This window comes from Carcharodon carcharias, chromosome 32 (genome assembly GCF_017639515.1).
Source record: "Carcharodon carcharias isolate sCarCar2 chromosome 32, sCarCar2.pri, whole genome shotgun sequence".
Taxonomy (NCBI): Eukaryota; Metazoa; Chordata; class Chondrichthyes; order Lamniformes; family Lamnidae; genus Carcharodon; species Carcharodon carcharias.
Genome location: NC_054498.1, coordinates 21,441,901 through 21,466,951, shown reverse-complemented (window position 1 = coordinate 21,466,951; position 25,051 = coordinate 21,441,901). Strand labels below are relative to the sequence as shown.

Sequence of the window (25,051 nt, the reverse complement as noted above, 5' to 3'; positions counted from 1 at the left end):
ATGTCTGTTTGCTCAGCAATACTCAAATTATTAAAGGATTTATACGGAAAATAATTCTGTGTAACTTAACCCACTTAAGTAATTTTAGATTTCTATGGCTGTGACATTTTCAATAGGAGAGAGCTCTTTCCAAGAATGAGCAGCTGTTTCCTCCTCATTGTGACTTGCTATAATACAATCTTGAATGTTGTAAAAATGTTGTTGGAAAAATACTCTGGAAACTGTTGAGTTGATGTCAGCTAATAGTATGCTAATTTCTACTGCATGGTAATTGGACAGTAGTGTGACAGTCAGGAAAAATTGAACAGGTAGATTAAAGTCAAACTTTTAAGCTATTCTTTAAACAAATCCTGATTGGCAATTGTCATACTTTCCATAATTGAGACGGTGTTATTAGATATTGTGATTCTGAAGTATTTGGTTAGTAAAAAGATTTTGCTTTATGATAAGTGGCAAGAAGCGCATATCTTGAAGACAAGAGCTCCTTCTACAACGACCCTTGTGAAAGATGTTTCAAATCATATACCTTTAATTCAAGAAAGGCACGTTTAATGAAGTGTCTTAACAGATAAGGCAAGAGCCTAAATCATAACTGTGATCATAATGACTTATGGGACTTCAAAAGTTTAAAATTAAATCTAAAAGGCTCAATGGGACTTCTCACAGTACCCTACTCAGAACATGAAAACATTATTATATGAATGCTTTTTAAGGTGCCTTTGTCAAGTCATCAGCATTGGCTATTAAAAATATTTAATTAATAATTGTAAGAAACTGGCTAGTAAACAATGAATTTTGCATTTTGCTTTTGGCATTAAGTTTCTATTGAACCAATGACCAACTCTAATGATTACTGAAAGACATATTAAGAGCTAGTTATGCTCATTATAAAAGGGAATAACTGCAGGAAGCATGCCCAGTTTTAAAAAAAAAATCATTCATGGGACGTGGGCATCGCTGGCTAGGCCAGCATTTATTGTGCATCCCTAATTGCCCTTGAGAAGGTGGTGGTGAGCTGTAGTAGCAGTTTGATATAACTAAGTGGCATTTAAGAGTAAACCACATTGCTATTGGTCTTGTGTCACATGTAGGTCAAACCAGGCAAGGACAGCAAATTTCCTTCCCTAAAGGACATGAGTGAACCAGAAGGGTTTTTAACAATAATCAACATTAGACTTTTAATTCCAGATCTTTATTGAATTCAAACTCCATCATTTGCCGTGGCAGGATTCGAAACCGGATGCCCAGAGAATTACCCTGGGTTTCTAGATTACTAGTTCAGTGACAATACTGCTATGCCACTGCCTCCTCAATTTGCAATGTTAAGTTAAACATTTAATTGTGGCATTATTCAGTCCAGCTTAAAACTGACAATAAAGGAGTAATATGCCATAATTAAAACAACTAAGTATTTAAGTAATTTGATAACCCCCTGTTTGTACAGGTCTTACAAATACATTTTTACTTCATCTTGCTATTTTCAAAAGTTGCTTTTATTGATCTTGCCTGACCCAAACATTGGAATCCTGATTCTAATGTGGTAGCCCCTGGTAACTAGTTAATTAATTCCATTATACATATATTTCACTCATAGCACTAAGTAACCTTTATTTTTGTTTTTTAAAAGTATTTTACAAGGTTGTTGAAAAAATAGATCCTGGTCTACAAAATACCACAGTATACATTTCTGACAATATACTGAATTTAAAAAGACAATCAGATTACATTTACAACAAATTACTACAGAACATTATTACCTAGCACAATGGAAAATGGTTGTTGTTGCTGAAGGTCAATCACCTCAGTCCCAAGATATCGCTGCAGGAGTTCCTCAGGGTAGTGTCCTCGGCCCAATCATCTTCAGCTATTTCATCAATGAACTTCCCTCAATCATAAGATCAGAAGTGGGGATGTTCGTGGATGATTTCATAATGTTCAGATGCTGAAGCAGTCTGTAATCATGTGCAGCAAGACCTGGATAATATTCAGGCTTGGGCTGATAATTGGCAAGTAACATTCGTGTCACACATGTGCCAGGCAATAACCAGCTCCAACAAGAGAGAATCAAACCATCTCCCCTTGACATTTAATGGCATTATCATCACTGAATGCTCCACTATCAACATCCTGGGGTTACCATTGACCAGAAACTGAACTGGACCAGCTTTATAAATACTGTGGCTACAAGAACAGGTCAGAGGCTAGGAATTCTGCAGCAAGTAACTCACCTCCTGACTCCCCAAAGCCTGTCTACCATCTACAAGGCACAAGTCAGAAGTGTGATGGAATACTCTCCACTTGCATGGATGAGTGCAGCTCCAACATCACTCAAAAAGCTCAACACCATCCAGGACAAAGCAGCCTGCTTGATTGGCACACCATCCACTACTTTAAACAATCACTCCCTCCATCATCGGCACAGTGGCAGCATTGTGCACCATCTACAAGATGCATTGCCTCGTCAAGGTTCTTTCCACAGCACCTTCCAAACCCGCAAACTCTACCACTGAGATGGGCAGGGAAGCAGATGCATGGAAATACCACTACCTGCAAGTTCTTCTCCAGGCTACACACCATCCTGAGTTGGAATTATGTCACCATTCCTTCACTGTCACTGGATCAAAATCCTGGAACTCTCTTCCTAGCAGCACTGTGAGTATACCTACTCCACATGGACTGTAGTGGTTCAAGAAGGTGGCTCATCATGACCTTCTCAAGGGTTGGGCAATAAATGCTGGCCTAGCCAGTGGTGTGTGGATCCCGTGAACAAATAAAAAAGAAACAAAATTGCCACATGACTGCCTGTTCCATCAGACTGTGTTGAATCTATCACTATCCTTCTTATAATTGACAATACTTCTATATTTTGTGTTCTCTGCAAACTTTGAAATTGTGCCCCTGTACACGCAAGTCTGGGGGCAGAATCTCCTGGCTGGCATGTGGGTGGCGGAGCCCGCACGTCAGCGCTTAAAATGTCGTGTGAGCGTCCTGACGTCAGCGCACGGCATCGTGATATTTCGGTCGGCGGGTGCTATGCAGTGGCCGCACGCCTGTCATTAATTAAAGGCCTCGTTAAGGCCCTTAACTTGCCAATCATCAACGATTTTGAGGGGCCCGTGCGAACTTCGGCTCGGCGCACGGGCCCAATGGACAGGCAGGTAGGTGTTTTTTTTTACAAACCTCATCCAGTGGCGGGATGAGGTTTGATAGCAGTTTTAAGAACGTTTAATAAAGTTTTTATTTAGTTCATTAACATGTCCCATCTCGTGTGACATTTTCACTTGAGGGGGACGTGTTAATGAATTTTTTTAATCTATTTTTTATATTTGCCAGCCTTTCAGCGACCTCCCTGAGACAGCACTTTGCCTCAGGGAGATGTACGCTCCTTCGCGCGAAAGAGCGCACTCTGACAGTTGGGGAATCCCCCCTCCCTCCCGCACAGGAAACCCTATGTGCTTCCTGTCGGGCGGGCCTTAATTGGCCCACCCACTTAAAATGGTGGCAGGGCCCATTTCAGCGGCGGGGATCGGCTGCCTGCCCGCTGCCGAGCCAGTGGGGCCCGCCCACTCATCAAGGGCAAAATTCTGCCCCAATTCATTTATATATATTATGAACAGCAGTGATCCTTGTACCGACCCCTGGGGACCTCCATTGTATACCTTCCCTTGGTTTGAAAACCATCATTCACCATTATTACGCATTCTCTGTCACTCAGCCAATGTCATATCCAACCTGCCACTGTACCTTTTATTTCATGGGCCTAAACTTTGCTGACATGTCTATTATGTGGCACTCTATCAACAGCCATTCGGAAGTCCATGTAACCACATCGACTGCATTACCCTCATCAACCTTCTCTGTAATCTCATCAAAAGATTTAATCAAGTAAATACGGTTTGCCTTTAACAAATCTGTGCTGGCCTTCTCTAATTGATATTTGTCCAAGTGACTGTTAATTTTGCCCCAGATTATTGTTTCTAAAAGTTTTCCCACCACCACTACTGGTCTGTAGTTGCTGGATTTATTCTTAGAACCTTTTTGAACAAGGGTGTAACATTTGCAATTCTCTAATCCTTTGACACTACCCCTGTAACTAAGGAGGATTGGAAGATTATGGCCAGTACCTCCACAAGAGCTACTGTTACATCCCACAGAATCCACATATGCATCCCATTGGGTCCTGGTGACTTATCAATTTTAAGTATAGCTAGCCTTTCTAATATGTACTCTTTATCAATTGTTAGCCCATCCAGTATCTCAATTACTTCCCCTTTCATTATGACTTTGGCAGTACTTCCTTCCTTGACAAAGATAAATGCAAAGTACTCATTTATGCAAAGTCTCACTTTCTGCCTCCATGCATATGCCCTCTTTTTGGTCCCTTATTGAACCTATTCTTCCCCTTGCTACTCTTTTACTATTTATATTCCTATAGAAGACTTTTGGATTTCCTTTTATATTAGCTGTCTGTCTCTTCTCAAACCCCCCAATGCTTCTTTTTTTTAACATATGTCTGCTGAATCCAGAAACAACTTATTTGAAGGAACACAGTAGTGGAACACAGTGAGCTCTCTCAAGAGCCACCAACAACCAGTTTTTTTTAGTAAATACAATTCAGTCCCTCACTCCATGTTGTGATTTTAACCATCTGAAAGGAGTATTGTTTCCTATTCCTGGGCACACCATACATAAACACAATTTTTGGCTCACAATGCTATTTCTTCAGTCTCCTGACCATCCATGACATCATCTGCTAATATCCCTCTGTTAGTTTGATAATGCTTTCAACATGTAGTTGGAATTTATCCATATGACAAATAACTCCAAAACTGCACAAAGTCTCAGTCAGTTAATAATTCTAGATCCTTCACTATAATTATATTCATATGAATTATATTGTTGACTACTCTGTGTGTATGTGTTCAACTAATTAATGCAGAATAGAGTGTAGACTATTCCACTTTTGAACAGGAAGGTGCCAGGATGACAGATTGGATTTGAAATTACTTAGAATGGTACATCTAAAATAAAAAAGTGCTGGCAGGGCCCAGGAGAGGGGTATACACATGGAGCTAATTACTGGTGCCCATGCCTTCGTGGGAGCTGGAGGCGGTGAGCCGGGCTTGTGCAACATCGCACCTTCTCTCAAGTGGCTGCCTCACCCTACAACGTACTTGTATATAAGCCTGTTGTGGGCGTTCTGCTCTGGGACAAAGTTCCAGTGTTCGAGATCCAATTGTCCTGGATTGAAAGCCTGAGTCCATGTGGCTATTTGTTTTGACAGCCAGAGTGCATTCTGGGTGATGTAGCCCGCATTTGCCCTTGGCTGCACTCTTGCCATCCCACACAGTCACCAGCCCACTAAAGGACCCCATGTGATATTTTCAGAGCAAGTTCTCCCCCCATGGGCAATTCAAATGTCTTCACCAGAGCTTGGTAGAGCGAAGATGCAGGTGCTTCCTGTACAATTTCCTCCAATTTATTATAATGGTGTTAGCATTGTTCTAGTTGTTTATTCATACATGACAGGTTACACATAACTAGTAGATCATTACCATTGGATCATTACTCTTATTTCTTTCCTGCTCTCACTTTATTATTTCTTTGATTAACTGCTGATTGGCTAATACCTTAATTACTACCATGAGTCATTTTAATAATCCATTCTTCATTAGCTTTATATTTCTTAACTACTAGCTTTCTTTATAATTTATAAAATCATTTTCCCTGTTTTGACTACTAAAGTTAAATGCCATTGCCATATATCTGTGATATATACGGAATGTTCTTTGCAACTGCATTTCCAGTTCAATTATCTAACTCCTTTCTAAATTACTTTTTCATTTGAAATGGTCATATGCACATTATTTCAAAACAAAATAAGACCAAAATCAAAAATAAATCTTGATGGTGTGTAGCACTGGGCTTGGCCACCTACTTCTCGATGCTGTGGTGTGAGTGTGAATGAGTGCATGTGTGGTCGATGTTAGTTAAATCCAACTTCTTAGCTTGGCTCCGGTCCCTCCCCTTACCTGGTGACCAGGACTTAGGGCCTAGTCTGTTTCTCTCTAGCGCTGCTTCTTAAGCAAAAAGACAAAGAAGGTTTTATTCATTAGTTCTGCTACTTGGCACCATTTAATCATTACTTTTATTAATTACTCACCTTTTTTATTTATCAATTTATTGCTTTGACATTGTTTTTTTTTTGGTCAGCAAGTTGCTTATGTCTTCTTCATATCTTAACGAGAGGCTCAAAAGGCCCATGTTTTTTTGGAGGGTTGGCAAAAAGGGTTATTTTTGCTCCAAAATAAATGGAAAGTATGGGAAATGCTCACTACATCTGGCAGCATCTGTGCAGAGAGAAACAGAGGTCAATGATCCTTCTGCAAAATTAGAGAAGGTTGTGGACCCGAAGGGCTGACTCTGTTTCTCCCTTCACAGATGCTGTGTGGCCTGCTGAGTATTTCCAGCATTTTCTGTTTATATTTAAGATCCCCAGCATCTGTGTACTTTGCTCTCTTATTGTGTGCTCCACACTGGGCATTTATAAGTGCGGTTAGTTTCAATTTAAAATGAAAAAATATTTATCACTCAATGCAAAGTGCAATTTTTCTGTTAACAAAGTCCACTTGTGTGGATAGAAATAGTACATTATTGCAGGTTAATTTATTGCTAATCTACTGAAAGGTTTTGCCATTTTTACACTTGAAAATGAAACCAGGGGTCATGCACCGATAGAATGTGTCACTGTTAGGTCAAGATGTTCTCATTTGTAGATAGGATTGTTGTTTGCCATGCTTGTGAGGTTCAGATCTCTTGGATGATGCAGTCCAGATATTGTATAGGGCCGGATTCAACGAAGATAAGCTGGCTGCGTAATATGGATGACCAAGTTGTATGCAATTGTCAATGCCATGATTGTCAAGTGCATCATACTGAAACTTGAGCTTTCGATGGGATTTATAAATTGACGCATAGAGTAGAAAAGTCAAGAAGTTTTGCTAAACCTATATAAAACGGTTCAACGCCACCTAAAACTATGGTTCCCAATTTTGGGCACCTGAGGGATGAGAAGGAGAGGGTTTGGTTCAGGGTGTGGGCGTGAAAATAAGAGGCTTGGACAGAGACACAAAGGATTGAATTTGACATCTGCCTTATATGCAGTATCACTGAGTTCAATGAACTGAATATCGATAGGGCGCATAACAGGCGGCAGACAATATCACCTCACCCTAGTCAATTTCACCCCCAAGTCACCTTCAGGCAAAGAAAAGATATGGTACAGCAAGTCACAGTTTCTTAACAGACTGTAGACATACAAATTACTCTGCTATCATTAACTGTTGAATTATTTTATACTATATCCACTGGCAATATACAATAATTAGATTCAAGTCAGTTTTTGATTTCTTTATATAAATCCCCTTTACACTTTTGCTAGACTTACTCTGGGATGTGTATGTGGTAGACCTTCAACTGGGTCTTTCCAATTTCGCATATATCAGTAACTAGAAGGCACAAGACCATCCCAGGATGATTCGCCCTCAGAGATTAGTGCACCTTTTATGAAGAAGCAATTACTCATCATTTTTTTAACACAATGCCATTGTAACATTGAAACGAATGGCTTACTATTGACAATACAATGGAGAATCTTAAGCTCTAAACACTTTTCAGTAATTCCCCACATTGATACTGTTGTGATTGGTAACTTAGTAGCATGGGAATTGACATGTAGCACATGGGCCTGGATTTTCATTGATTTGAGTTGACTCAGGAGCCCTTTAAAAATGGTGGGTGGATCCTGATTCTTGGATTTCAACCCCATTATTGAGCTGTCAAATTTTCAGGAGTGCCTTTAAAGGATCTGGTCTAGTTCCTGTCAAAAGTCTGCATCCAGCATTCTTGACCTGGCCCGGTGCATTGCAGGGATAGGCATCTCTTACTCCTCTGTAATTTTCATGGAGTCTGGCCAGGTTTTTAAACAGTTGTGGTTCACAGCCCTTCAGAGGAGTCGTGAACCCAAGTCTGCATGAGGGGACCTTTTAAAAGGTAAGTTCAAAATGTCCCCATCATTCCCCTTTTGCCAAGCTATGGCAAGTTGATGCCCATTGAGCCACTGCACACTTTCTAGAAACAATGAACACTACATGTCCCCTACGCCAAATGCTGAGAGCCCAAATAGTTATTAAAATACCAGAACATCTACTTCCCAGAGCAAACATTGTTTGATTGATAGCTCAGGCTCTCTGATCTCTGCTGTCAATTTCGCAATGTTTGGTTACACTAGCTAAGTGGTTTCAAGGGTTTGTGGTTTTTGTGGCTTTAAAAGGGCCTGGATGATTGGCACTTCTATTAGCTTGTAGTGCAGACTCTTTTTTTCAAACATAGGAGAAAGTTATCAATGGATTACTTCTTTCAAAGCTTTTTTTTACACATACACTATACCTTTCATTGGTTCTAGAAAGTATACAGTGGGTCAATGAGCATTGAAGTGCCACAGCTTGGCATAGGGAGAATGAGAGGCCATAGGGGGTGGATGGAAGGGCAGAGCTTGACATAGGGAGCATGAGGGGCCATAGGAGGTGGGTGTAAAGGCAGAGCTTGGCAAATGGGGGCTTGAGGAGACTTGGGGTTGGGTGAAGGGTAGAGCTTGGCATAGGTGGTGAGAGGAGTCATAGGGTGGGTGGGGGGCATGAGATGAGATCGATAGGGCAAGGTAGTGTTTTGAGGGTGAAGGGGGTGTGAGGAGTGAGGGTTGGAGAGCCTCTGTGTTTTCATTTTAACTAGGACAAAGTCCCACAGCATTGAGGTGGGTCTTTTAAATAGGCCACCTCCATAACTGGCAACAACTGTGGCTCCCTCTGCACTTCTTCCTAGGTTGGCTGGTCTGGCTCCAGCTAGCCCCCCAATCCCCAGCAATGAAGATCCTGCCTTTGCGGGCACATTCTCCTGAGGCGGGTGGGCCGAGCCGGGAATTTTCCTAACTCCCACCACAAGGAAGAAAATCCAGGCCATGGTGTCAGTGCTTCAATATAATTTCTCACTCTGTTGCCTGGTATTTTTTAAACTCTTCCTATATATCTTGACAAAAATTATTGCCACAAGTGGTCATTACCTTGTTAAATGGCCTTGTTTAATGCATGAAATTTTGATCAAATGAGAAAAGTTGTTTAACTAGAAGTCATTAATATGTAACAAATACTAAGAAGGGGTAATTGATCATACAACACAAAATTGTCGTAGTGGAAAGGTGTTTCTGTGTGCCTTGTTAATTGAAGTTAAATGTTTGCCATGTACTAAGCCAAGCTTTGCTTAAACTTTAATGGTTTGACACAGGATGAATGGCAAATTACCATTCACATGGTTTATAGCCTCCACTAAGATTTCTATATGATCTCCCTGTTATTATGATGCAAGTTTGCACAGTTCACCAGAGATTGTTAAGGCTATTCATTTCAAAACAGTTACATACAGCAATTAAAAATACATAAGTGAAAACTGTAGTAATGATACTCTCACTCTTCACAGGAAACAATATTTAGATCTTCTGTGAGATCAAGAGGGCCAGCTTTGGCCCAAAGTTAGAGAGTGATTAACAGAAATTGAGTGAGGTCATGTTTACTCAGCTTAAAGTGGAAAACAAGAAGGAAATGCAAATAGGACAATTTCTTAAAACATCAAGAAAGTATTTAAGATACCAGAAATATAAACCATGATCTGTGTTTAACTGAATAATATATGGGAAACATTTATGTTCTCATATTTCCTTTATTGTTTTTATGAAAACAAAAGAGCACAAAATCCAATTGATGCCAATAACTAAATGCCAAAACTTCCTAAACCAGAAATAAAGTGCAGACATGAAGTCCCTGTATCCAATGCTTATTGAATGAGTCACTGAAGTTTATGACTGTGCCATATTTACAATTAAATAAATACAGCATGCAACAAAAATGTAACACAAGTACGTTTTGAAGGAAAGTGTGTCTGCATTTAATTATGTCCAATAAACTACTTGGGAATGAAATAATGCTTGATTAATGCAAATTGAAGGCTCTATGATGCTTGCCTTAAGTCCAACTAACGTTCCCTTGATTGTGCTTCCTTGTTGGGAGTACAGGATTGGTGGATATATTCTACAAAGAACTATGCAATATGGCAACAAACACTGAATAGCAGGCCTCAATAACCAATAATTCTTAAATACAAAGGCAGCTCAAATGTTTATATTCCTGAATCTCCCGCAGGTGTGCATGGGTTGGAGTCCCAGACCTACTGGTCTGCAAACCTGTTTTGTCCTACTTGAGTTTTGCCAGTTTTCAACTGGGAAGAGCAAGCCATTATTTTCAATAGAGAGAATAAGGAACACAATTTAATTTACCTTTCTAGAACTATATCTCTTAGTGGCCCATCACAGAGCATCACTTCTGGCAGCTTTACATAGATCCCCACTCTGATCAGACTACCCTTCATTCAGAAAATATATATTTGCAAGCATTCTACAATGCTACACAACAAAAAGTAAATTCCAGAATACAGAAATTTCAAAATGTTCTATTTGTATTAATTGTTACTTGTATCAATTAAGTACATACAGGTGGAGGGCATTGATTGGCTGGTTACTTGAATTCACATACACATATATAGGGGGCTTGGCCTAAATAGCCAAGTGGTTATGGTACTGGGCTTGTAACCCCAAGATCAAGAGTTCAAATCTCACAATGGCAAACTATGAAACAATGTAACTTCATCTGAATAGGAACAGATGGAAAAAACGTGTTTGTACTCGAAAGAGTTACACATATATAGGGGGCTTGGCCTAAATAGCCAAGTGGTTATGGTACTGGGTTTGTAACCCCAAGATCAAGAGTTCAAATCTCACAATGGCAAACTATGAAACAATATAACTTCATCTGAATAGGAACAGATGGAAACATGTTTGTACTCGAAAGAGTTACTGGGTTTGTAACCCCAAGATCAAGAGTTCAAATCTCTCAACGGCAAACTATGAAACAATGTAACTTCATCTGAAATAGATGGAAACGGGTTTGTACTTGAAAGAGTTACAACTCCAATCACATTTCCTGACACATCTGTTGCAACATAATTTACGCTTGGCCTAAATAGCCAAGTGGTTATGGTACTGGGTTTGTAACCCCAAGATCAAGAGTTCAAATCTCACAATGACAAACTATGAAACAATGTAACTTCATCTGAAACAGATGGAAACGGGTTTGTACTCGAAAGAGTTACACATATAAAGAATAATTGGTTTAACTCCAAAAGAGTATAAAGAGCAACTGACATGAGTTAGTGGAGTCAGGAAATCTATACCTGCAATGTTTCACTCTGTGAAAAAATCTATTCCGTGTAAAAACTGGCTTTGGTTTCTTCCATCACCAACTGAATATCTGCAGTATAACATTCATTTCCATTTTATTATTACTTTTATTTTTAAACCACTATCTTTGGATCATTCTGGATTGCAAAGATAATGCCTGTCTTCATTTCTCTACTGCAAACCAGCTTCTTTAATCTCTCTCCACGGTCTTCTGCACCCTCATCTCCAACAAGAATTATGAGATGCTCATGGAATTCTTTGCAACATAGGATGAAACAATCCATTCAGCTGCCTCTGCCACTTCCCTCCCTTCCCCTATCCCACTAGGCCAAAATCTCTCTAGAGTTCCACCTTGCCCTAACACTAACTCACATTTTTTGCTAGTTTTTCCCTACTTCTCCTCATGCCTTCTCCAAGCTCATTTTGTCCATAAGACCTATTTCCTGCTCCCTTGACCCTACTCCTACTAAAATACTGACCACACAACTATCCTTCATAATTCCCATGTTAGATGATGGTGTTAACAGTTCTCTTTCTTCAGGTATTATTCCTCTGTCCTTCATGCCTGTTGTCATGACACCTCTTATGAACAAAACAGAGTCCACTGTCTTTGCAAACTACCACCTCTTCTCCAACCTCCGTTTCCTCTCCTTGAATGCATTACCAGCTACCAATCAGTGTTCATCTTTCCTGGAATGTCATGTTTGAATCCATCTTAATAGGTTTTTATCGCTGCCACAGTACCGAAAATGGCTCTTATCAAAAAACACTAGGCTAGATCCTATGTTACTGTGACAAAGGTGAACTATATCAATGTATAAATAATTACACTGCATGGCAATCACCTTGTTAAAGACAATTTCTAGTTAAACAAGTGATGGACATTGATTATCCCATCTAAACAGAATAAAAAGATACGGTTGGAACACTTTGTGTGGAAGCTACTTGGAAGTCAGTAGCACTAAGGAGCTGTCTTGAAAATAAATCAGCTTGAACAAAAAGAACAGCCTGGGTAATTCTTCTACAACCACTTATTGAGAGAAACACAGTGGAAGAGGATGAACTTTTAGCTTTGCTGATTGATTGCTGTATATGAAGTTTTTTGTCTCAATCCTCTGAGGGAAAAGAAGCGTAATGTTGCTGACAATTTAAGTTACGGAATGGCGGTGCAAAATTGCAAGCTTTGACTATCCACCGTTTTTTTCTGACTCTGAACCTTATCAGCAATGGAATCCTGAAGTTGAAATGTGGTCCTGGGTTTCTTCCATACTCTGGGAGAAGCAAGGTTTGGCTTTGGTGTTATCATTACCAGCCAAAACAAAAATAAAGAGTAAGGTATTTTCAGAGTGAAAAGCGGATGATTTGGATCATGAAGAGGGATTGAACATTTTGTTACAATTTTTGGATAAGTTTTACTAAAAGGTGAGCTATTGGAAGCATATGACGCTTGGACGATCTTTGATAGGTTTAGGAAATCAGATGATCAGTCCATGGAAGAATATATCATGGATTTTGATAAATGGTACAGGAGACTAGAGAGGTTTGAACTTGAAATTCCAGAATCTGTATTGGTGCTTAAATTACTGGACTGTACTCTCATTTCCCATGTTGATTGTCTTTTAGTACTAACAGGGATTCAATTCCAGGGGAAAGAATCTCTCCTATGAGAGATATGGCTGCTGCCCTAAAAAAAACGGGTAAACATTCATTCCCTGCCACTTTCTCAGCAAATGCAAACAACTATGCTATGAAGCGAAGGATAGAGGATTCAACGGTGGCTGAATTTCAAGGTCGACCAAATATTAGATGAAGATTCCAATACAAAGATGGGGTTAATGACAAGAGGTCTGAAAATGGTCGTAATCCTAGCCAGTTTGAGAGTCGGGACAAAAAGTGTGTCAGGGATGGTGACCGTAGGCATTTAAACCCAAAAAATGCATGGGGAATGGTTAATCGATGTCTTCAGTGTGATCCCCAGTATCATTACTGGATAACTGCCCATGGTGAAGGAGTCGCGTTTTTGAAGTGACCCACGAGACCGATTCATCTGAAATTGAAAATGATGATTGTGACTTCCATGATGGGATTGTATTGATCATTGAGAGTTTGAGACCAGTGATGAGTATCTTGATGGTAGATTCCTTCAACTGTGCAGTTCTGGACAATGGTTGCACTTCTATGGTGTGTGGCATGGACTGGCTTGGCTGCTTTCTGGAGTCTCTAATGAGGCAGACTAACGAAAGATCAAGGAGTATGGAAGCTCTACCTGCTTCAGGTTCGGAGATGACAATACATCAACATCCTCCAAACTGGCGGTCCTCCCTTGTAAGATAGCAGGGATCAATCTGTTTATCAGTACTAGCGAGATATCGCTACTGTTAAGTTGATCTGCGATGAAGGAGGCTCAGATGGCACTAGATATGAAGAATGATAGAGCAGTCGTGTTTGGAAAAAATGTGGATCTACATTTTACTCAGTGAGGCCATTATTCCTTGCCACTAAGGAAGCCAGAGATTTCTTATCAAAAAGTTCATGAAGTTTTGTTAACTGCTGAGAAAAATTTGGTGGACGAAAAGAAGATCAATTGGAAATTACACAGACAGTTTGCACATCCGGCACCACAGAAATGGAAGAATCTACTTCAAGACACAGGAGTGGTCGATAAAGGATACGATGACCTTAATGAACAAATCACTGCTCAGTGTGAAATTTGTCTTAAATATCGCAAGACACTACCGCATCCTGTTGCGAGTTGCCACTAGTCAGGGAGTTTAGATGCAGTGGCAATGGACTTGAAAGTTTGAGGCAAGGATAAGGGTATTTTTTTTACTACACTTAATAGATATGGCAACTAGATTTAGCCTATCCACTGTGATACACAGTAAAGACAAAGGGACCATTGTCGATAAGGTCATAGAGAAACGGGTAGGAACAGGATTAGGAACACCAATGAAGTTCCTCACAGATAATGGTGGGGAATTTGCCAATGAGAAATTTCGAGATATGTACAAAAATTTAAACATCATAGTTATGCACACTGCAGCTGAGAGCCCGTTTAGTAATGGTCTTTGTGAAAGAAGCCATGTTGTAATAGACGACGTTACATAAAATATTGGCTGATCAACCAGATTGCAGATTGCAAACGATGCTAGCCTGAATGGTGCAGGCAAAGAGCTCTTTGCAAATGGTTGGGGGGTGCAGTCTGTACCAGTTGGCGTATGGAAGAAATCTGAAGTTGCCTTCGGTGTTATTGGTTGCTGCCCCTACTCTGGAAGGCACTAGCATTAGCTCCACATTTTCTGCTCATCTGAACGCTTTGCATGTGGGCAGAAAAGCTTTCATTAAAGTAGAAGTTTCAGAGAAAATTCGGTGAGCCCTACAGCACCGCATAAGACCATCAGGAATTCAGTTTAGACAAGGAGATATGTTATATTATAAAAGGGAAGGCTGGAAAGAGTGAAAAGTACCTGGCAAGGTAATAGAGAGTGATGGGAAAGTAGTAATTGTGCAACACAGCAATCAAACTGTTAGGGTACATTCTTTGCGGTTAATTGGTACTGACTATACCTTTTCAGGTTCTGAACAGACATAGAATGTGAGGAGGCACCATGCACTTCACATACACACACATTTGGTAGTTATAAGGAGCAGATGATGGCCGAAACAGGATTAACTGACTATGAACAAAGTAACACTGAGGTACGGGATAACGCTATTCGTGCAAAAGGGCAGCTACCCAAAGTAGGAACAAAGGTAACATACATGCCAGAAAGGACAAGTGTGTGGAGGGGTGCCACTATCATTGGGAGAGTAGGAAAGGCTACTGGTAAATACAAACATTGGCTAAATGTGCAGGGTGAAGGATAGGAGACAAGACCCATGGATTGGCAAACTGAGGTAAAGACATGGAAACCCAGAAAGTGCACTATGAATTCTGACAATAGACCAGAAGGTGGTTGTGACCTAGAACAAAATCACGCACTTGTGAACAGGGTTCTGCTCGCATGGGAGAAAGATCCTATAGTAGTAGTCCAGAAGGGGAGGGGTATGTGAGTAGAGGCCATACCTTAAGAATGAGGACTAGCGAGCAAGCTAGGAATCTCAACAGAAGTAGAAGTCGTTATGGCTGAGAGATTTTAGTAGCTGCTAATAAATTAGAAAATAAGCTGATAAAGGAAGCCAAGCAGAAAGAGTTGGAAAGTTGGAAGGAATTTGGGGTATATTCTGAAATACCTGACAGAGGACAGCCAGCTTTATCTCACAGATGGATCTGTACAGAAAAGGTACTCCCAGATGGCACATATAAGGCCAAAGCGAGGTTAGTAGCCTGAGGCTTTGAAAGGAGACTACGAGATCAGGATGTCCAAGTGGACTTGCCTACTGCGGGGAAAGTGAGTTTGAAAGTTAGTTTTTTTTTTAAGCTATTCTGGCATCCTATTCCTGGGAGGGCAAATCGATTGATATAAAGGCTGCCATTTTACAGGGAGAGAAGTTTCAAAGGGAAGTTTTTTGAAACTGCCCAAAGAAACCGGTGATGTAGAAGGAAAGCTATGGAAATTGAGCAAGTGTGCTTATGGACTGAATGATGCGTCAAGAGTATGGTATTTTTCTGTGAGGTCTGTCCAGTTGAAAGCAGGTTGCATTCAGTTAAAGGCAGACCCTGCGATGTTCTACTGGTACCATAAGGAGAAACTAGCTGGAATATTTATCATGCATGTTGATGATTTCTTGTAGGGAGGTTCTGTAGAATTTGAACAATGGGTAATCGAGAAGATAAAGAAGGAATTCAAGGTTGGAAGTCAGGCTTCAGGGGCCTTTAAATACATAGGTCTAGACAATAAGCAGAGCAAGTTAGGAGTGACACTGAATCAACAATCTTATCTAGAATATGTAAATCATATGCCAATAACTTGGGTTAGATCCTCATAAAAAGAGGATCCTGCTATCAAGGAAGAAACGGAACAGTTAAGAAGCTTGATTGGGCAGTATGCACTCAGACTAGGCCTGACGCTAGTTATGATGTGTTGGAGCTGTGTACCATGATGAAACATGCTACAGTTGAGGAAGTTCTGAGAGCAAATAAAACACTACAAAAATTAAATTTGGAGAGGTGTGTGCTCAAGTTTCCAGCCATGGGTGATCCAGGAGATATGAGGTTGGTCATTTTTAGCGATGCTTCACATGCCAATCTTCCAGATGGGTACTCTAGCACAGCAGAGTTTATAATATTCTTGGTGGGAAAGAATGATGGATGTTGCCCGCTGGCTTGGGAAGCTAAGAAAATAAAAAGGGTGGTGAAAAGCACCTTAACTGCTGAAATGCTGGCCTTAGTAGAAGTGCTAGATATGGGGGTTTACTTATCCAATATACTGACAGAAATATTATGTAAGGGGCAATATGAGAAAAGTTTACCCATAGAATGTTATGTTAATAACCGGTCCCTTTGGGATAATGTTCATTTGATGAAAAGTGTCACTGAAAAAAGACTAAGAATAGACCTAGCCAGCATAAAAATGTTAGAGAGAAGAGAGATCTCTAAGATACAATGGGTTGACATAAGTCACCAACTATCAGACATTTACAAGAAGAAGTGCCTGCTCTAAGAAATTATTAAACATATTGGAAGAGGGGTGTATTATGTTATAATGATGAAATGGGGAAAAAATGTTTTGTAATTGTTTATATATATTTGGTAAAGGAAATAAGGATATAAATGTGGAAATACGTACATTATTCCCTTCTGTTTGTTTCAAAAAGAATTTTCTTTAATTTTTTTTCAATTTAAACAAGAAAAGAGGGGAATCTGTCAATGTAAAAATAATCACACTGCATGGCAATCACCTTGCTGAAGACAATTACTAGTTAAACAGGTGATGGGCACTGATTATCCCATCTAAACAGAATAAAAAGATAAAGCTGGAACACTTTGTGTGGAAGCTACTTGGAAATCAGTAGCACTGAGGAGCTGTCATGAAAATGAACCAGCTTGAACCAAAATACCAGCCTGGATTAATTCTTCTACAACCACTTATTGAGAGTAACAAGCTATCGTTCCTTGTCCTTCTCAACCTGTATACAGTCTTTGACACGGTTGGCAACACCATCCCCCTCCAAAGAATTGCCATTATTAGCCATCTGAGTAGGGCTGCACTTGCTTGGTTCCATTCTTATCTATCTAATCATAACTGGAGAATCACCTGTAATAGTTTCTCCTCCCACTCTTGCACCATATTTCTGCAAAAGATCTATCCTTGACTCCTGCCTATTTCTCATCTATACTCTAACTTTGAAGACATAGCCCGAAAACACAGCATTACATTTCACAAAGATAAAAACCTCTCTCTCCCCCGCCCCCCCACACACCTTAAACCAGCTTATATTTCAACTCCTTCTTGGACTCGAACTCAAGTTCTGTCGATGGGTCATGAGGACTCGAAACGTCAACTCTCTTCTTCTCCGCCGATGCTGCCAGACCTGCTGAGTTTTTCCAGGTAATTCTGTTTTTGTATTACATTTCACAAGTTCATTGATGATCCCAGCTCTACCTCCCCACCACCATGCTCAACTTCTCCAGTGTTCTCTAAATTCTCAGACTGCTTGTCCGACTTCCAGTACTGACTAAGCAGAAATTTCCTCCAATTAAATATTGGGAAGACCAAAACTATTATATTTGATCCCCACTATAAACTCTTTTCTCTAGCCATCAAATCCATCCCTCTCCCTGGCAACTGACTAAAGCTGAGCCAGGCTGTTAGCAACTTTGGTGTCATATTTGATGCAGATATGAGCTTCTGATCACATATCCATACCATCGCTAAGAATGCCTATTTCTACTTCTGTAACTTGCCTGACTTCACCCCTGCCTCAACTCATCTGTTACTGAAACCCTTATTCATGCCTTTGTTACTTTTAGTCTTGACTGTTCAATGATCTCCTGGCTGGCCTCCCACATTCGTCCCTCCATAAACTTGAGGTAATCTAAAATGCTGCTGCTTGTGTCTACCAATCAATATTGTGCTCATTGACCTGCATTGATTCCCAGTCAAGCAACATCTCGATGTTAAAATTCTCAGCCTTGTTTTCAATCCTTCCATGGCTTTGACCCTCCTCATCTTTGTCACTCTGAGATTAGCTAACAGATCGAGGATCAAACTGAGGATCTTCCTCAGCTGCTTATCTCAACTATTAACTCAAAGACTTACTCAGTCTTCAGAGTGACTGATTTTAATTCCATCTACAAACACTTGTAAGACAGTTGGCTAGAACAACAAAGAAAAGCACAGCACAGGAACAGGCCCTTCGGCCCTCCAAGCCTGCACCGATCACACTGCCTGTCAAACTAAAACATTTTGCAATTCCAGGGTCCGTATCCCTCTATTTCCATCCTATTCATGTATTTGTCAAGCTGCCTCTTAAACACTACTATCGTACCTGCTTCCACCACCTCCTCTGGTAGTGAGTTCCAGACACTCACTACCCTCTGCGTAAAGAACTTCCCCGCACATCTCCTCTAAAGTTTTCTCCTCTCACCTTAAATCTATGTCCCCTAGTAATTGATTCTTCCACCCAGACTCTTCCAGAAAAAGCTTCTATCTACTCTGTCCACGCCACTCATAATTTTGTAAACTTCTATCAAGTTGCCCTTCAATCTCCGCCCGCCGACCTGTCAATGGCCAATTGAGGCCATTGACAGGATAATTAAGATCATTAAAGACCCTGCTCGTCCAACCTTAAGGCTGGTGGGCAGGCCAAGAGCCCCAGCGGGCTTCTGTTAAACATGAAACCTCATCCACTGGCGGGATGATGTTTCATGTTCATGTTTAAAAACTTTAATAAAACTTCAGTGCTTCTTATTAACATGTCCCATCTCATGTGACATTGTCACATGAGGGGGACATGTTAATAATGTTTTTATTTTTAGAGTTTTTTTTAACCTGTCACTTTTCTCCCTGAGAAAGCACTTAGTCTCAGGGAGAAGTGCGCTCTTTTGCATGCATGCGTGAAAGAACACACTTTGACAGTTGGGGATTCCCTCCCCCCCTGCCTCACAGGAAGCGCAAAGTGCTTCCCGTTGGCCAGGCCGCTGGGTGGGCCTTAAATGGCCTACCCACTCAAAATGGCGGCAGGCCCCGTTTCGGTGGCAGGAGTTGGCTGCCCGCCCGCCCACCAAGGGCAAAATTCTGCCCAAAGTAATTTTTTAAAAATTCATTCATGGGATGTGGGCATCACTGGCTAGGGCAGCATTTAATGCCCATCCCTAATTACCCTTTTTCAGAGGACATTTAAGAGTCAACCACACTGCTGTGAGTCTGGAGTCAGATGTAGGCCAGACCAGGTAAGGGTGGCAGATTTCCTTCACTAAAGGACATTAGTGAACCAGATGGGTTTTTACAACAATTGACAATGATTTTGTGGTCATCATCAGATTTTTAATTCCAGATTTTTATTGAATTCAAATTTCACCATCTGCTGTGGTGGGATTCGAACCAGGGTCCCCAGAGCGTTACCCTGGGTCTCTGGAATACCAGTCCAGTGACAATACCACAATAATATCCATCAAGAATATGAGGCCAGATACAAACAATGCTGATTCTATGCAGTCAATCTAAGTTTAGATGGCCAAGATTGCCCATTGTAAAAATAGGGTATATCTGTAGAGAAAACTCAATTTCTTTTTTGTCAGAAAAAAGCTATATCAAAATATTCAGAAACATGACAAATAGGGAGCAGAAGTGGTTGCCAGAATTACAGAAATTTCAGGTTGAAGCTGGCAAATCCTTTCACAAAATAAGCCATGCCAAGTAATACACATTATGGCAAGAGAAATTGGCAGCAGTAATTTATACATTTTTGCAACAGTTGGTCAATAATTGCCTGTAGTTACATATTTACACAATGATAGCAGTTACATTTTTCATTTACGTTCATAAGTAAATGTGGAATTCTGCTTGTCAGCTCATTTTATGCATACACTGGCTTATGTGGATATTAAAAAATATTCTTGCAGATCTTACGGAAATTGCATTTTTATACATATCCATGGAATTTACTTAATTGAAGTAAAAAGGAAGTTGGAATTTTGTAAGTTGTAGTGCACTATAAAATAGCTGCCAAATCAATCAAGGTGGCCATTTAACCTGTGTGCATAAATCAAAATTGAGAATAAAGTTTTACTAAGTCTCCTGATCATCTCTGCAGTACCACAGATATTATATCCCTCACAACAGGTTTGAACACAATAGGCCAGTGGCATCAATCGTATTGGGCAGAGAATTTACAGGTGTAGTTTTGTCACTATATTGTAAAATCTTAACACCGATGATTAGAATCCACGCGAGTCAAACACCACCTGATTGAAAAATAACATTCAGCCCAATTTACCCCAACATTTCAATAATTATGCAGCCAGGTCAAGGGTAAATCAACAGAAAGTACTTTGATAACTCCTGAAAGCAGTAACACTTAACACAAGTCCTAATTGCCTCATGAGTGTCCATTTGCTTTGGAAAACTGCCTTTGGATTTCTGGCTGATAGAACATGGGTGAATTTGTGACAGATTTCATAAAATACTCCCTCTTCAAAGTTTTACAGATTACTATTGACATTGGAATAACTAAAATCATTTAAATCTATCAGATTAATTTGAGGTAAGCAGATACTAATATCAATTTCAAGAAAATTAATTTATCTCCATCATGAATTAAAAATCCAAAGATCAAAGTCAAAACAAACTTTATTTATTAATTATGTAACTTGACTGGGAAGGAATTCTATGAAAGAGACCACCATAAAAGTTTACAGACTGCCATTATGTTCTGATCTTTAATTAAATTGAGAGCAGGCTCTGATGAATTTTATAGGTCACATAAACTGTAACACAACCTGAAAGATGCTCTGTCTCTTGTTTCTTCATCATATCATGAAACATTCGTTACAAGTTCAGATTTAATCTTACAATAACTGAGGAAATGACAGCATTTACACATTGCATTGATATATTTTATATATAATTTTTGCTGTATTGTATTACAATTGTTCTTTGATAACAAAATTTGTTTAGAATGTACAAGGTATGGTATACCTGAAACACTGGGGTAGATTTTAAGGGGAGGCGGTAGGGGGAAGGCGGGTGGAGGGGAGGACTGGGGTTGGTGGGTCTATTCCCTGCCCCACCGACAGAAAGGTCTCTGGTCAGGCTGCTCACCTGAAACCCAGCTTCCTCTGGGATATTACGCTTGGGAAGCATTAATTGAGTCAGAGTGGAACTTCTGCCTCTATCTGGCCAATCTGGCTGCCAGCTCTGTAGTCCAGGTAGTACCAAGATTGAGTAGTGGCCACTGCTGGGGCTAAAAGCAGTCCCTGAAGAAGACGACTGATGGATTCTGGACTTCAGTTAGTCTGGGGAATTAGGACCTAAGTGATGTGGTGGGGTAAGCAGGGGTAGGGGCCATGTTTTAGAGGTTGGGGAGGCTTAAAAGTGGAGTACAATCTTGGGGGATGCATTTTATGAGCTCAGGGGACACCACAAAGGATGTTCCCCCTATTTCTGCAGTAAAAGCTGCTGTGACATTCACCTTCCTTCTGCCTTCCCCTGCTGCACGTATTGTAGCAGTAGAAGCGGAAAGGGCCTCAATAGGCCCAAGGCAGGTAGGTGGGCTGACGGTAATATAGGAGAAGGCCTGAAGTGGATGGGAAAGCAGTGGGCAGGACACCTGTTTTATTTTAATTCCCTCTTCAAATATGCTGGCAGGGAGGCGATAAAATTCAGCCCACTGTGGCGATGTGTGGGCTTTGCTAATTTATTTTCCACTTGACTGATTCTAGAGAATGGAGGCCATTTTTTAAATGATTTAAAAAAAAATACTGTGCAAATGAATGTTCACAAAGGGGTAATTCTTGTAACAATTATACATTTAAATGCCAGATTTAAATGGAGAATATACTGTGCTCGTGAAAGATTTGTTTACCTGTACAACCAGTTGTTCCTTTCTTAACAGAGTAGCCCAATTCACAGTGACAAATGAATGATCCTTTAGTGTTCTCGCAGGAGCCACTGAGACATATATTTGGATTAAGTTCACATTCATTGACATCTGTGGATCAAGGTTAAAACTAAGTTACAGTATCCACTGCTCCAGTATATTGTGCAACTGCTAATTGTTTAAGTAGGTTCAATACAGCTCGAGTGATGCTCTTCTAAACATTACACAATTCTTGACATTGTTTTTAATATATTCTCATGTTATATACTCAGCTTAACACTTGAACAATAATGCTTGAATATTAGTAAGAAAATTACAACCAAGTCTAACCTAGACAAGTCCTCATGTCCTCAGAAGCCATAAATCCATCATAACATAGACATCGATATTCTCCAGGTACATTGGCACATTGCCCTCCATCACAAATATCAGGATTGTCCTCACATTCATCAATATCTGGAAGAAAAAGATTAGTTTATATGATCATTAAATTTTAATCTACATAGCAATATACACTGAAAATATTATTTTGTAAAGTATGCTAACAGAGTTATTACTTAATACACACTGGGGACATGGTGGCAGAGTGGTAATGTCAAGAGACCAGTAATCCAGAGGCCTAGGCTAAATACCGTGGGGATACAGATTTATATCCTATCATGGCAGCCGGAAGAATTTAAATGCAATTAATAAAATCTGGAACTGAAAGCTAATCTCAGTAAGAGTGACCACAAAACTGTCATCGAGTGTCGTAAAAAGCCTCTGGTTCACTCATTTATTTATTATCCTTTTCCCCCAAACTCCCTGCCCCCCCTCAACAGGACCATCTGTCACTTGTTTTTATGTTTTGTTTTCACAAAGCGCTGACCCTTTTTCTGCTATTAACACATTCTGCTATCTTACCTTTATGCCACCAACAGCACCTTCTTTAGTCTTTAACACTACCGTTAACACTCCCTTCGTTCTGTGTCCATGATATCTTTGTCAAATTTCTCCTTAGCTCCCACCTTCTATTCTGTTCCACTTGCTCCACCCCTATATAAAATCCTTCACATTTGTACTTCTTTGAAGAGTCATATTGACTCAAAACATTAACTCTTGTTTCTCTCTCACAGATGCTGTCAGACCTGCTGAGTCTTTCCAGCATTTTCTGTTATTTCTGGTTCACTCATTTTCTTTAGGGGAGGAAATCTGCCATTCTTACCCAGTCTGACCTACATGTGACTCCTGACCCACAGCAATGTGGTTGACTCTTTAATTGCCCTTTGAAATAGCCTAGCAAGCCACTCAGTTCAACAGCAGTTAGGGATGGGCAACAAATGTTAGCCTTGCCAGCAACACCCACATCCCATGGAAGAATAAAAGCAAAACTATTAGAGATGTCATGTTTCAGGTAAGATGTGAAATTGAGGTTACTTTCACCTGTTCAGGAAAAACTTAAAGAACCCATGGAACTATTCAAGCGCATCATCATTTCTCCTTATGCCAACATCACTAAAAATATGAAGGGGTTTGAGACAATTCTCAGGTGTAAGAAGCCAGCATATAAATGACATTCTCATTTAGTATATATAGATGATTGGGGCACAGCAATAAGAACAGCTCTTTCCAAAACTCTAGGTCAACTAAACTTAAAATAGAAATAGAAATGTAGGGTGGAATTTTCCACCCCTGCCAGTGGCGGGAATCGTGGTAAGCTGGGACACTTAATTTGGCAGGAGGCAAAAAATATGTTTCCCAATGGCGGGATAAACTGCAAGTTTTATTCTCCCGATTTTCAAGGTGGGTTAAAGGTGGGTCAAGTTTCCAAACGAACAATGTCAGGAATCTTATTGGCATTCATTAGTATCTCGTGCAAGCTAATTAAAAGGCCACCTCACTGGAATTAAGTGCCCCCTCCAAATTAAGTTCCTCACCAATGAGAATTTCGAACGTTCAGTTTTATGACTACATTTAAGTAGCACGCACCTGACGAGCTTCACCTCTTCACAACTTTGAGGTCAGTAGATGTTGCTTTCTCCTTCCTAGGGACCTCGCATAAATTCACTTGAGAGCCTGTGCCAAGGCAGGATGGAAGGGTGGAGTGCAGGCTGGATCGGGAAGGCAGGCCTACTGAAAGGGTGGGGGAGTGTGTCCGGGGCAGGGTGGGAAGGTGGGGAGAGTGTCTGGGGAATTACAGGGGAGAGAGTGTGTAGGGAAGGGTGAGGAATGCCTGGGAAATGGGGAAAGGGGGATGGCAGAGTGTCTGGGGAAGAGGGAGTGAGGAGAGACTATCCAGGTGAGGATCTGGGAATGGTGTGTGTTTGGGGGCGATGCCCGAGGGAGGAATGTGTCTTAGAGGGTGTGGTCAGTGGTGGGTGCACTCAGGATTCTTGTGACAGGAGGAAACAATCACAGTCAGAGGGCAGAGTGGGATGCAGTCGGGTGGCAGGTACAGGGTGAAAGTCTGGAGGTGAAGGTCTCATCGTGGGGGTGGGTCACAGAGGAGGGCAAGACAGGTGGCTCAGATAACGGGAGAGAGCAGAGAGCACAGGGATCACTCAATAGCGGGTGTCAGCTCTGAGGGGAGGGAAGGCATGTCGAGGCTAATTATGATCAGGTCCAGGTTACCAGGGAGGGGTTCAAGATGACAGAGCGGAGAGGATTGGTGTTTTCTCTTTAGTTTAGATACCTCTTTGCAGAGGATGTGGAGCGAGCTTGAAAGGTAAAGCGCACTTAAAAAAA

General features: G+C 40.6%; 1 protein-coding gene across 1 annotated transcript in view; it reads right to left on the bottom strand.

Moving 5' to 3' along the window:
- The window catches only part of LOC121272136 (fibrillin-1-like), a 639,088-nt gene that overhangs the window by 134,783 nt on the left and 479,254 nt on the right, over positions 1-25,051 (bottom strand). Inside the window, exons 30-31 of the mRNA XM_041178628.1 lie at positions 22,658-22,783; positions 22,313-22,438 (exon numbers count right to left, since the gene is read on the bottom strand). Of these exons, the coding sequence (XP_041034562.1) occupies positions 22,313-22,438; positions 22,658-22,783 (252 nt within the window). The remainder of the gene's footprint in view (positions 1-22,312; positions 22,439-22,657; positions 22,784-25,051) is intronic.